Source organism: Protomyctophum parallelum (genome assembly GCF_964188405.1).
Source record: "Protomyctophum parallelum genome assembly, chromosome: 16".
Classification (NCBI taxonomy): Eukaryota; Metazoa; Chordata; class Actinopteri; order Myctophiformes; family Myctophidae; genus Protomyctophum; species Protomyctophum parallelum.
The window spans coordinates 43,957,724-43,972,938 of record NC_139711.1 but is presented as its reverse complement, the minus strand read 5'-3'; the positions used below and the strand labels follow the sequence as shown (position 1 = coordinate 43,972,938).

At 43.2% G+C, this 15,215-nt stretch overlaps 1 protein-coding gene across 1 annotated transcript in view; it reads right to left on the bottom strand.

Moving 5' to 3' along the window:
* The window catches only part of LOC310873415 (storkhead-box protein 2-like), a gene marked incomplete at its 5' end in the record, with an annotated part of 104,171 nt that overhangs the window by 18,743 nt on the left and 70,213 nt on the right, over positions 1-15,215 (bottom strand). The window contains 1 exon segment of the mRNA XM_083785786.1: positions 4,303-4,455. Coding sequence (XP_083641912.1) covers positions 4,303-4,455 — 153 coding nt within the window.

Below are 15,215 nucleotides of genomic sequence, written 5' to 3'. Positions count from 1 at the left end.
CCCATATTTATACCATTTGGTTTCATTTAAAATTTTAAATGTATCGTGAAATAGTCCTCTGTCATCAACTCATCATACACTGGCATGTATCAGCTGTTGTTGAGCTGCAAATTCAGTACCACTTAAACCCCTGTATACTTGATAAAACACAAAAATAGCAGATCTACAAGCTTGTACATCTGCTACTTTTGAAAAAACGTGAAAATGAGGTGCAGATCATTGAATATTAGGGGTGTAACAATATAGTAACTGCATCGAAAAATCTAGTTTAATTTCAAGAATCAAAGTATATGGAAAGGAAAACAGCAACATTGATATGTATCGTATCTTATCGTTTCGCAATGCAAATAATCGGTATCGAATCAGTATCGAATACTACATTTTTGTGCGCGGTATTTAGCCATTTTTAGAAGAAGAAAGGAAAAAGAGGGGTTTAATTACTTAGTTTAAAATAATGTCAATGTATTTTAAATAGTTACTGTATCGATTTCAAATCATTGAATCGGATCGTATCGGATCGCCATAATAAACCAATATCGTCCATGTATCGTATCGTCAACCATACGTGATACGTACCGTATCGCTGTTAAAATCTATCGTTACACCCCTATTGAATATATATTCTTTCAGAGCGTTTCAGAACGTTTTTGACAACATATTTTCAGATGGGGGTTGGCGGCCAATTGCATATCATGTTGGGGGTCCTTGAAATGAAATAGTTTAAGAACTACTGACAGAAACGTTTTTCAGAAAACTAATACACAATCAGTGCCGGAAGTTCTTCAAAATAGGAGCTCTGGGTGGCCGGAGTTGTCTGAGCGCTTTTACTCTGAAAGCCACGACCCGGAAACAATCTACTAAAAAAAGTTGACTTTACATTGCTAGCTTACATTGCGATAATTTTAATTTATACGATATATGATCCAAAAAGCGTTCATATTTTGCGGGAGAGACGGATGAGGAAATGAAGCGCCAGTATATCGATCCGTTCATAACCACGGAGAGCGCCCTGGATTAGGAGATACGAGTCATTCTTTCCGCCGCGCTAACAGCTAAGTCAACGGTAAGCTAATATGAGCCCAGAGCGTAGCATACGGCAGCCGAAAGGCCAACTGACAAAAAAAGAAAATGAAATATTCTGAATATTCTTATCTCGCCCCGTATCATTGAGGATGCGCTAGGACGTCCTCATACGTACAGCTCGGTTCGAGTCCCTATGACGTTCCCATACGTTGTATGTACAGATTGTGTTAATGTGTTCTCAGGTCTAAACCCATCTATAACGGGCCTGTAAAGAGCTTACTTCACTCTAACACCACTTTTTTTTTAATCCGTTGATGTAATTGTCAATACATTTTTCCACATTTAGTCATAGTTTTAGTCGTTATAGCTTAGTCTAGTCATTTAGTTTCCATTTAGTTTTCGTCAGTGGAAAAAAGGGTAGTCGACGAACATTTTTCGTCTTCGTTTTTAGTCGACAAAAACAACACTGCGCTCGCGGTAAACGTCAGGACAGTCTCATTGATAAACAACAACAATGTGCAAACACAGCAGCAAGATTTGTGAGTTTTTTTTTTTTGTGCATTTATATAGCGCCTTTATCCAAGGTGCTTTACAGAGATTGTGCATTACATTCACCCATTCATACACCGATGGCAGCGGAAACCATGCAAGGCACCAACTAGCACATCGGGAGCAATTAGGGGTTCAGTGTCTTGCTCAAGGACACTTCGACAGTAACTCTGGGGGAGCCCGGGTTCGAACTGGCAACCTTACGGTTACCATCCAGGCACTCTACCCCTGAGCCACCGCCGCCCCTGAGTTGCTGTGATAAGAGAGGGATATCAAATGGAACACAACCACCCTAAAGACTAATCATTGTGTATATTCCAGCACTATACCTGCATCGAGTGATCTTGAATAGAATTTGATCTATTGAAGATTCTGACCTTCAAATGTACATCATTTTTGTTTTGATTGTATTGCTGTATTGTTCTTTCTGCTTTGGCAATGTAAACGTATGCTTTCTCATGCCAATAAAGCCCTTTGAATTGAAATTGAATTGAATTGATGAACACGTATTCTAATGGGATTCCATGGTTGGCATCGCTGGCAGGGTGTGGACGAGGTGTAATAATGAGCTGGGTTTGGATGAAACAACATTCCACCTGGACAGAACCATGACACATTCACACATTAGCTGATGGACAGGCAGACTGCTGTGTGTGTGCGTGTGCGTGTCTGTGTGCGTGCGTGTGTGTGTGTGTGTTGCCTGTCATTACATCATGTGTGTAGCTGCGGTGACGACATGATGCAAGTTCCCTGAAGAGGGAAACCCGGCTATGTCTGGCATGCATGCACACGCACACACGCATGCATTGCACGCACACACACACACGCATGCACGCACACAAGCAAGCACGCACACACACTCGCGCACGCACGCACGCACGCACACACACACCCGTAAAGCGACACCTCACTACAACCGACGCTCTGTCACGACCTGGCTGTGACATCATTCTGTGTCGCCACAGAATGTAATGTCAGCTGTTACTGAACCACAGTGGACTACATTCTGTGGGTAAATGGTCCGACTCTGATCATCACACATCATCTTATTCTGGCCAATCACAATTTGCGTCCTCACTTTTCCAGCCTTCACCTTTTCTGGCCTCACTTTTATCTTCAATAATATGTACTTTCCTCAGCCAATCAAATCATCACTATGGGGTGAGATCACCAATGTTTGTGTTCACACACAAACCCCTGAAAGCTGGGATAGCACTAGCCTCGATACCCAGGCTTTCATTTCGTCTGCGCGAAAGATGAAAGCCTGGAAAAAGCCGTGGGCTGAACCAGTCTAAAAGTGGGAGTCAACCCTTCCGGGTGGGCGTCGCTCTAAATGATGTGACGTAGCGCTGCACTAGGGGGGAGAGGAGGGGCCGGGGGTGACGGACAGATCGATGAGATCCAATCCGGGTGCGCGTTTTTCTGAGGCGCGACCCTCCCATCTAGGCCAGAAATGTCTCTGCTTAGGTCAGGCTAGGATAGCACCAGCCCAGCCACACACAGTCCTCTAGGCCTGCTACAGTTCTAATGTAGAACCAGCCTAGTCACACACAGTCCTCTAGGCCTGCTACAGTTCTATTGTAGAACCAGCCCAGCCACACACACAGTCCTCTAGACCTGCTACAGTTCTAATGTAGAAACAGCCCAGCCACACACAGTCCTCTAGGCCTGCTACAGTTCTAATGCAGAACCAGCCCAGCCACACACAGTCCTCTATGCCTGCTACAGTTCTAATGTAGAACCAGCCTAGTCACACACACAGTCCTCTAGGCCTGCTACAGTTCTATTGTAGAACCAGCCCAGCCACACACACACAGTCCTCTAGGCCTGCTACAGTTCTAATGTAGAACCAGCCCAGCCACACACACAGTCCTCTAGGCCTGCTACAGTTCTAATGTAGAAACAGCCCAGCCACACACACAGTCCTCTAGGCCTGCTACAGTTCTAATGTAGAAACAGCCCAGCCACACACACAGTCCTCTAGGCCTGCTACTAGCTACAGTTCGACTGAGAACTATATAACCCATTCTGACCTGAGATCAGATTCATACGAGGTTTCCGCCGGACACACACTGGTCTGATGAACCCATTCTGACCTGAGATCAGATTCTAGAAATGTCAGTCGCTCTTCGATTTTTCTAAAATAGCAGACCTACAAGCTCGTATCGCGCCACTCGGTGGCGCGATATGAGCTTGTAGATCTGCTATTTTTCAATAGCTAAAGCATAACATGATGCCAACACCAAAATGGGTGCCCGTTCAGAATGGGATAATCCATGACCAAAAACATGAAAACATGACCAATGACCCAAAACTCCCATATATGCTGGGCGAAGTACAACAATGTGCAAAACACAGCAGCAAGATTTGTGAGTTGCTGTGATAGGAGAAGGATATCAAATGGAACACAACCACCCTAACGACTAATCATTGTGTATATTCCTGCACTATACCTGCATCGAGTGATCTTGGTACATAGAAATTGATCTATTGAAGACTCTGACCTTCAAATGTACATCATTTTTGTTTTGATTGTATTGCTGTATTGCTGTATTGTTCTTTCTGCTTTGGCAATGTAAACGTATGTTTTCTCATGCCAATAAAGCCCTTTGAATTGAATTGAATTGAATTGAGTGCGTATCGGAGACCCAGAGATGGACATGGAGCCTGCATGGGGGGGGGGGGGGGGGGGGGGGGGACTCCTGAGAATGGGGGGGGGGGGGGGGTTACCTGGGAAACATGTCTGCAGGTGATCAGTCAGGGCCTCCTGAGTGACAGGCTTGTGGGCGGAGTTCATAGCAGAGATAGCCAATAGCAGCACCTCTCCCAGGGGGATGAACTGCGATTGGCTGATGGGGGACATACTGATGGGAGACACATCACCTGTAGAGGGAGACAAAGATCATTTTAAAATGTTGTTGTGATCACACACACACACACACACACACACACACACACACACACACACACACACACACACACACACACACACACACACACACACACACACACACACACACACACACACACACACACAGCTGTGTGTGTGTGTGTGTGGGGGGGGGTGACAGCCCATACATCCACACAGAAAAGTCCTATCTGATTGACAGCTCATACATCCACACAGAAAAGTCCTGATTGACAGCCCATACATCCACACAGAAAAGTCCTGATTGACAGCTCATACATCCAGACAGAAAAGTCCTATCTGATTGACAGCCCATACATCCACACAGTAAAGTCCTATCTGATTGACAGCTCATACATCCACACAGAAAAGTCCTATTTGATTGACAGCTCATACATTCAAACAGAAAAGTCCTATCTGATTGACAGCCCATACATCCACACAGAAAAGTCCTGATTGACAGCTCATACATTCAAACAGAAAAGTCCTATTTGATTGACAGCTCATACATTCAAACAGAAAAGTCCTATCTGATTGACAGCCCATACATCCACACAGAAAAGTCCTGATTGACAGCTCATACATCCACACAGAAAGGTCCTATCTGATTGACAGCCCATACATCCACACAGAAAAGTCCTATCTGATTGACAGCCCATACATCCACACAGAAAAGTCCTATCTGATTGACAGCCCATACATCCACACAGAAAAGTCCTATCTGATTGACAGCTCATACATCCACACAGAAAGGTCCTATCTGATTGACAGCTCATACATCCACACAGAAAGGTCCTATCTGATTGACAGCTCATACATCCACACAGAAAAGTCCTATCTGATTGACAGCCCATACATCCAGACAGAAAAGTCCTATCTGATTGACAGCCCATACATCCACACAGAAAAGTCCTGATTGACAGCCCATACATCCACACAGAAAGGTCCTATCTGATTGACAGCTCATACATCCACACAGAAAAGTCCTATCTGATTGACAGCCCATACATCCAGACAGAAAAGTCCTATCTGATTGACAGCCCATACATCCACACAGAAAAGTCCTATCTGATTGACAGCCCATACATCCACACAGTAAAGTCCTATCTGATTGACAGCTCATACATCCACACAGTAAAGTCCTATTTGATTGACAGCCCATACATCCACACAGAAAAGTCCTATCTGATTGACAGCCCATACATCCACACAGTAAAGTCCTATCTGATTGACAGCCCATACATCCACACAGTAAAGTCCTATCTGATTGACAGCTCATACATCCACACAGTAAAGTCCTATCTGATTGACAGCCCATACATCCACACAGTAAAGTCCTATCTGATTGACAGCTCATACATCCAAACAGAAAAGTCCTATTTGATTGACAGCCCATACATCCACACAGTAAAGTCCTATCTGATTGACAGCCCATACATCCACACAGTAAAGTCCTATCTGATTGACAGCTCATACATCCAAACAGAAAAGTCCTATTTGATTGACAGCCCATACATCCACACAGTAAAGTCCTATCTGATTGACAGCCCATACATCCACACAGTAAAGTCCTATCTGATTGACAGCTCATACATCCAAACAGAAAAGTCCTATTTGATTGACAGCCCATACATCCACACAGTAAAGTCCTATCTGATTGACAGCAGTGTTGTTTTTCGTCGACTAAAACCAACACGAAAAATCTACCTTTTTTCACGACAAAAACTAAATGAAAACTAAATGAAAACGAAAGCTATGATGACTAAAACTAGTAACTAACCATACTGTCAATTTTATCAACATAAAAACTAGACAAAAATGTTAGGAAGGGCCTGGGCCGTGGCTCAGCGGTCCAGGCACCTTGGCTGGTAATCCAGTCTGGCAGTGTGCCGCGGGTTCGACTGCCGATCCCGACGGCCTTTACTGCATGTCTCCCCACCCCCCCCCCATCTCTCTCCCCATCTCCTGTCAGCCTACTGTCTGTAACTCCATAAAAAATATAAAATAAATTCATGCTGCAACTAATTGTGTAAAAGTGTAAAACCAGTCATCACGACGGCATCAAGGCCCCGCCAAAATACATTTTAGTCGACTAAATCAACTGTAGATTTATTCGACTAAAACTAGACATTCCAGGTGACTAAAATGTGACTAAAACTAAATTAAAACTATTCAAGAGACTATGACTAAAACTAAAATCTAAATTGGCTGCCAAAAACAACACTGATTGACAGGATACATCCAAACGCTGGTGGTCATATGAGTAGACACGCGCACACACACACACACACACACACACACACACACACACACACACACACACACACACACACAGTAACGAGTATTATCACAAATTCAACACTAACCTAAGACAGAATAGCATTCTTTCTGCTGCGCTGCCACCAAAGTGTGGAATGCCCAGCTGACGTCGTCCCCTACATTAACCCATTCTGACCTGAGATCAGATTCTAAAAATGTCTAATACATCCTGACAGTTTACCATTCTGACCTGAGATCAGATTCTAAAAATGTCTTCTACATCCTGACAGTTTTCTGAAAAAGCTATGTTTCTATGTCAGTCGCTCTTCGGTTTTTCAAAAATAGCAGACCTACAAGCTCGTAGCGCGCCACTCGGTGGCGCGCTATGAGCTTGTAGATCTGCTATTTTTCAATAGCTAAAGCATAACATGATGCTAACACCAAAATGGGTTCCCGCCTAAAATGGGTTAAAACAATGTATGCTACATTGATGAATGGAATACTGTATATACTGTATAGCCTGCAGGACCACAATGAAAACGCCCTTGTTGTTCGATTCCCCGGACGGGCAGGAAAACATCTGGGTGGGGAAGTGATTGTCATCACTCACCCCAACACTGCTGAAGTGCCCTTGAGCAAGGCACTGAACCCCCAACTGGAGCTGCTTAGTGGTAAGACTGTGGTTGTACTGGTCAGCTCCCAGGTTTTAATGTGTGTGTGTGTGTGTGTGTGTGTGTGTGTGTGTGTGTGTGTGTGTGTGTGTGTGTGTGTGTGTGTGTGTGTGTGTGTGTGTGTGTGACATGTGTGTGTGTGCGTGCGTGCGTGTGTGTGTGCGTGTCTGTCTGTCTGTGTGTTTCTATGTGCAGGGCGTTGCTGAAAATGAGCACCTGTGCTCAGCTACTTCCCTGGGTAAATAAAGAATATAAAAACAAACAAAAAAAGTCCCCGGGATTTATTTTGTGAGGGTATTCAATCAATCAATCAGTCTATAAAATATTCAATCAATCAATCAAAATGTAATGCTGATTATTTGACTGCATTATGTCCTGTGATAGAGATGTGTTTATTTTTTACCTTTGTCATTTGTCTTGTGTAATACTGTGTTAATCTAGTCAGGCTTGCCTTTTCACCCACCGTCTCACAGCTTTATGGACACAATGAGAACCAGTTTGGACTAGATTCTTTATGACCACAGCTCATAATCTATTATCTGATGCACTGTGGTGCGGAAAAAACCCTCAATTGTTTTACTTAAGTAAAAGTACCAATACTGCAATTTAGAACTACTTCGTTACAAGTAAAAGTACAAAAAACTGTGTACAAAACATTGTACGAAGTTGTGCCGTTTGTTGTTTATATTCTTGTCTTAACTGGTAATTCAGGTTTAGACGCACGCACATGCACACGCACACGCACACACACACGCACCGAGTGCCGTGCTATGAACTTGTAGGTCTGCTATTTTTGAAAAATCGTGAAAATGTGCCTCAAATCTTTGAATATATATATTATTACAGACTTACAGAGTGAACATTTTAACTCAAATCTTTGCTTCTGAGGGGTCCCTGGAAGAACATATTTGATGCATTTATCATTATTCTCATTCAATTCTATGTATGTCTAGATAATGATGAATGTTTTGGTCAAATGTATTCACACACATGGTAGAGACACCATGCCGACTCAATGTGATTCACACTCCCCTTACAGTAGGCCTATATACATCATAGAACTGTTGGCTTGTTTGATATTTTAAAACAAGCCCAAAAAACCGCAACCCGCGACTCTGGGGAAAAAAAACGCAACTCTGGAAAAAAAAAACTTTGGCGGGAAACAAGGGGACTTGGCAACCCGGGTGTGTGTGTGTGTGTGTGTGTGTGTGTGCGTGTGCGTGCGTAAACCTGAATTAGCAGGTAAGACAAGAATATAAACAACAAACTAATTACCAAGCCCATTTTCAAAGGCAGAATGGAGGGTGTGGGAGGGGGGGGGGGGGGGGGTGGAGAGAAGAAAGGAATCATTCTAAAGGGGCATTTCACTCTGAAACACCTCTGCTCTCATTTCAACACCTACTGTACTCTCTAGGCCACAACGGGTCATACAGGAAGGGGGCGTGTCTGATAACAACATGAATGTCAAATAAATGTAAATAACTGAATCAATTAGGAAACTCAACCAGTCCACACCATCCAGTGTGGGGAAGAAGAAGGTGTTTTATAAGTGTTTTATAAGCATTATGTTAAACTTTAGCTGTTGAGACATCAGCAGATCTACAAGCTCATCTACGAGCTTGTAGATCTGTTTTTTTTTTTTTTATCGTGAAAACGTGGCGCAAATCTTTTAATATATATTAGTTTTTGAGTTTTTAACTCAAATCTTTGCTTCCGGGGGAGGGGGGGAGGGGGGGGGGTCAGGTCTAAAGGGGTTAAAACTACGAGGAAAGCTAGCTTGACTTCCTCAAGTCAAGACTTACACTGACATAGAATTAGAAACATGAGGTTTTTTGTCAGAAAAGCCTGACCAAGAGTAGAGTCTAGAGGCCAAAAGGTAGATGGTGATCTACCAGTAGATCACATGACATGCTTGAATTAAGGGGACTTGATTGATTGACTGCCTGTCAGCTCAAACCCACGATGCAATACTTTGTTTTCAAGTATTGTATCATAAAGGTCAGTAGCATTACACAAAGTTATATACAAGAGAACCCTATAGCAAAAATGAATTGCATAATGAATTGCATTTTTATAGTGCTTTTTCCAAGTGCTCAAAGCGCTTTACAACGGTTCATTCATTCAGACATTGGGAGGTGAAGCGGCGAACAGTCGACGCCAGCGTCCTCACTTCCCACATTCACACACCAACGGTGGCGAGCTCACACCGACCGACTCATCGGAGGCAACGTGGGGCTCAGTGCCTTGCTCAAGGACACCTCGACATGTAGACAGGAGGAGGAGCCGGGATTCGAGGAAGGCAATTATGTTTCTGCACTGTCAAAAGTAATGCTACTTCTTTTGCAATGTAGTTAAATAAAAAGTCTCAGGGGGGGGAAGATAAATTATATATAAAAAAAAAAATTGTTCTTTAAAATATATATATTTTTTAATATCGTGAAAAATCGCATGGTGAACCTCATATCGTGATACGAATCGTATTGTGAGTTGAGTGAATCGTTACATGCCTTCCATTTAGTGGTTCTGAATCCTTTACATTTCGAGGAACACCCACGACTCTGAGAGTGTACGGATGTTATGTAACCAAATGGACTCGCAAAGGAGAGTCTGACCAGCCGCGCACCACCTGTTTTAAAACCCATTCTGACCTGAGATCAGATTCTAAAAATGTCTGTTTGAAAATGACAGTTTTCTGAAAAAGCTTTCTGAAATAGCAGACCTACAAGTTTAGGTGATATAAAATAGCAGACCTAGCTTGCAGATGAGCTTGTAGATCTGCTATTTTTCAATAGCTAAAGGATAACGTAATGCTAACACCAAAACGGGTTCCCGCCTAAAATGGGTTAAAGTGCGGGAGGAGGAAGCAGGAAGTTGTTGCATTATTGAAAGTGAGCACCTCCAAACTCTGACACTTCAATCACCTGCACAGTCAGACGTTCTTGACAGAAAGTAGCCCATAACATGTCTCGTCTATACGGTGGATTCAATCACCTGCAGTCAGAAGTTCTTGAAAGTAGCCCATAACATGTCTCGTCTATACGGTGGATTCTTTTAGGAAAAACAAAAACGTCGTTGCAGATAGATTTCCGTTTTCCGTGCAGCTCCAATGTTGGTGACTTTAACGTCGTTTAACCCATTCTGAACGGGCACCCATTTTGGTGTCGGCATCATGTTATGCTTTAGCTATTGAAAAATAGCAGATCTACAAGCTCACATACGAGCTTGTAGGTCTGCTATTTTTGAATAATCGAAGAACGACTGACATTTTTATAATCTGATCTCAGGTCAGAATGGGTTCATCAGACCAGTGTGTGTCCAGTGGAAACCTCATATGAATCTGATCTCAGGTCAGAATGGGTTAACCTATTTAGACCTAGGAACGATTCTACAAAATGTGTTCTATAAATCCTGACAGTTGTCTGAAAAACCCCATGTTTCTGTGTCAGTCATTCTCAAACATTTTCATGTCAAGGACCCCCAATATTATATATGTAATTGGCCCGCCGATCCGTCATCTGAAAATATGTTGTTCCAGGGACACCCCCCCCCCCCCCCCCAGAAGCAAAGATTTGAGTTAAAAACATTAGCTCTGAAAGAATATATATATATATATATTCAAAGATTTGCTGGGGACCCCCTGGAACTCCATCAAGGACCCCATGTGGTCCCCGGGCCCCCCTTTGGGGACCACTGGTATAATGTGACTATGTGTGCCTGCTGGATGTGACACACAGTACTTCTGCTGGATGTGACACACAGTACTTCTGCTGGATGTGACACACAGTACTTCTGCTGGATGTGACACACAGTACTTCTGCTGGATGTGACACACAGTACTTCTGCTGGATGTGACACACAGTACTTCTGCTGGATGTGACACACAGTACTTCTGCTGGATGTGACACACAGTACTTCTGCTGGATGTGACACACAGTACTTCTGCTGGATGTGACACACAGTACTTCTGCTGGATGTGACACACAGTACTTCTGCTGGATGTGACACACAGTACTGCTGGATGTGACACACAGTACTGCTGGATGTGACACACAGTACTGCTGGATGTGACACACAGTACTGCTGGATGTGACACACAGTACTGCTGGATGTGACACACAGTACTGCTGGATGTGACACACAGTACTGCTGGATGTGACACACAGTACTGCTGGATGTGACACACAGTACTGCTGGATGTGACACACAGTACTGCTGGATGTGACACACAGTACTTCTGCTGGATGTGACACACAGTACTGCTGGATGTGACACACAGTACTGCTGGATGTGACACACAGTACTGCTGGATGTGACACACAGTACTGCTGGATGTGACACACAGTACTTCCCACAGATTACAGTGGGATGTCAAACTCAAATACACAGTGGGCCAAAATATAGAAATTGGTACAAGTCGAGGGCCGGACTGTGTTTCAACACACGGGCCATTTTTGGGGGGAGAGGGGTATAGCTGAAAGTTGACCACAAGTGATATACTTTCACTGCTGATCAATAGTGAAGAGAAGACGCATGCTTGCTTGGCCCTCGATACGTGACGATGCACTCGCAGTGCATTGTGGGACTTGTAGTATTATGGTGGTCCGTGCAGTATGTATGATGATAAAATAAAATAAAATATATTTTTCTAAGTCTCAGTCTAAGGAGTTTTACTTCTTTTTCTATACGGTGAGCGAGTCTTTTCCAGTCAAAATTTTCCTTATATTTTTGAGACCACCGCTACCGTAGTTAAGTTTGAAGAGAGAAAAAAAGGACGAAGAAAGGCGCAACAGTTTCCTCAGTGGTCCGTGCAGTATACCAGAGGGCCAGTTCTAATACTGATTAAATATCATCCCGCGGGCCAAAGATAATTCATTCACGGGCCTGATTTGGCCCCCGGGCCTTGACACACACACACCCAACGTGAGTTTGAAACTATGACCGACGACAAAATACAACACTGTGCAAACACAGCAGCAACGTTGTGACTTAAAGGTATATTCAGTGATTTTACTCAAAAAACCTTAGGTTTCGTTTTTGGCTGTGGGACCCAGCCTTTCGTCCAATCAGGATAGAGAGTCAAAAACGAAACCTAAGGTTTTTTGACCCCCAGGGGTTAACTGGGGACAGGGAGGAACTCCTTATATGGCCAGCACACTCTATAGTAGGGAGGATTATCACAACAAAACAAATAAATAAGTCATATTTGAATTAAGTGAAATCACTGAATATAACTTTAAAGGAACAAACACACTGTCTTCAAATGCAGTGACCAACTTTAATAGGGAAACAGCAACGTTTCGGCCTGTGCGGCCTTCATCAGGCTATCTTTATGGTATGGCTATGATAACGATAGCCTGATGAAGGCTAGGCCGCATAGGCTATTAAAGTTGGTTCACTGCATTTGAAGACAGTTCCTTTTCCATTGTCGGGGCACTAGCTGTACCCTCTCCTACGCACCTGTCACCTGTAGGTGCAAAAGCTTTGCTTTTTATTGAACTGTTGTGCCAAAAGAAGGTTAGCCAATGGAATACAACCACCCTAAGGACTACTATCTGTACCAAGTATAGACCTACAGCTCCTATACCTTTAAACACTATTCTATTTAAATAATCTTGAGAAACAAATGCTGCTATTTGTCCCAAAGTGACTGGAAAAAAATCTTTATACCCTGTATAACGTGTATATAGCGATGCAATGTGACATAGCTCTATTTACAAAAGTTCTCTACCGCCTCCAACTGTATATACTGCCCATGTTCAACTGTTTTTATTCTATTTTTATGTGTGTGTGTGTGTGTGTGTGTGTGTGTGTGTGTGTGTGTGTGTGTGTGTGTGTGTGTGTGTGAGAGAGAGAGAACAGCTGCCTCCATAACTCTACACCACTACATTATAACAACTGTTGCTCATGGACTGCGAACAACAGCTCAGCCGACCCGTCCATTTCATCAACTATAGGGCTATGTGGTTCCCAATCCTTTTCATGTCAAGGACCCCCAAATTGACGCCAACTATCCCGCGGACCCCCATTTTAACCCATTCTGACCTGCGATCAGATTCTAAAAATGTCTTCTACATCCTGACAGTTTTCTGAAAAAGCTATGTTTCTGTCAATCGTTCTTCGATTTTTCAAAAATAGCAGACCTACAAGCTCGTAGCGCGCCACTCGGTGGCGCGCTATGAGCTTGTAGATCTGCTATTTTTCAATAGCTAAAGCATAGCATAATGCTAACACCAAAAGGGGTTCCCGCCCAGAATGGGTTAAGAGATATGCTAGGGACCCCCGTAAGAGAAGATTTTTTACGAATCTAGCAATGATTCTCAATCCGTTTAATTTCAAGGACCCCCACTTTGACATGCATTAGTCTACGGACCCCCCATTTAATGGCATTTCTATCTCTGGGACCTCCAATTTATATTGTAAAACCAATGTTAATTTAACTGTTTGAGTGTACAAATGTATGAATTTGTACACTATCTGAGTTACAGACCCATAAGGGTCCATTTGGTTCCAAACTATCATTTAGGTAGGGACCCCTGGGGGTCCCCGGACCCCACTTTGGGAACCACTGCTATAGACCTATAGACCAATTCAGAAACGGGTCTCATGGTCGCAGCAAACGTATTTCCTGTAGGCGGCCGGAGACGGCCTATATCTGCGGCTCTTCTAGTACATTGAATGGTAGATGTTTAGTCTGCTCAAACGTTACTCTTTTACCTGCTTTCTTACTGACACTAACATTACAAAGATGCTCCAGAACATCGAGACGAACCTGTGTATTGTTTATGGCTGCTCCAACAGTAGTGGCAACATTAAAAAAAAACGGAATATCAAAAAATACACCGCGGTGGCTGAGACCAGAGCCATAGATTATAAATGGTTGAGACGAAGCAGTGAAAGGTCCTGAAAGATACATAACGTCAATCTTACCCAATACCCAATCTTTCTGTTGTATGAACACGACAAGGCGGTACTTTATACCTCATACTAAGCATTTAACCCGATTTTCTTTTTTTTTTCAATATTCAAAATTTCATGTCAAGGACTCAAGGACCCCCAAATATATATGAAATTGGCCGCCGACCCCCATCTGAAAATGTGTTGTTTCAGGGACCACCTCCCAGAAGCAAAGATTTGAGTTAAAAACATTCGCTCTGAAAGAGTATTATATTCAAAGCTTTGCACCACATTTTTCTAAAATAGCAGACCTACAAGCTCGTAGCGCGCCACTCGGTGGCGCGCTATGAGCTTGTAGATCTGATATTTTGCAATAGCTAAAGCATGACATAATGCTAACACCAAAAGGGGTTCCCGCCCAAAATGGGTTAAAGTAATGTTTGAGCAGACTAACATCAGTCACCGCAGAAATGCCGTCTCTGCCTAAACACTGTGATAGTGTGACATAGATAACACCTACTATAGGACCTATATGTTATAGATAGGTATAGATACTATAACACCTACTATAGACCTATATGTTATAGATAGTTATAGAGTAGATAACACCTACTAGAGGACCTCTACGTTATAGCAACAGTAGTGTGAACACAGAACAAGAATAGCATATTACACATGATGTGACATCACTAATCAACATATGGCAAAAAGAACACCTCACAATACAGACAGGCAGGCAGAGAGACAGTCAGACAGACAGGCAGGGAGACAGACAGACAGACAGGCTGGGAGACAGACAGGCAGGCAGACAGACACTGACCAGGCTCTTCACAGTGCTAACATAACGAGGCTAATAGCACCGCTAGGCTATTTCTATGAATGGCACAATTACTATACTACTACTACCATCA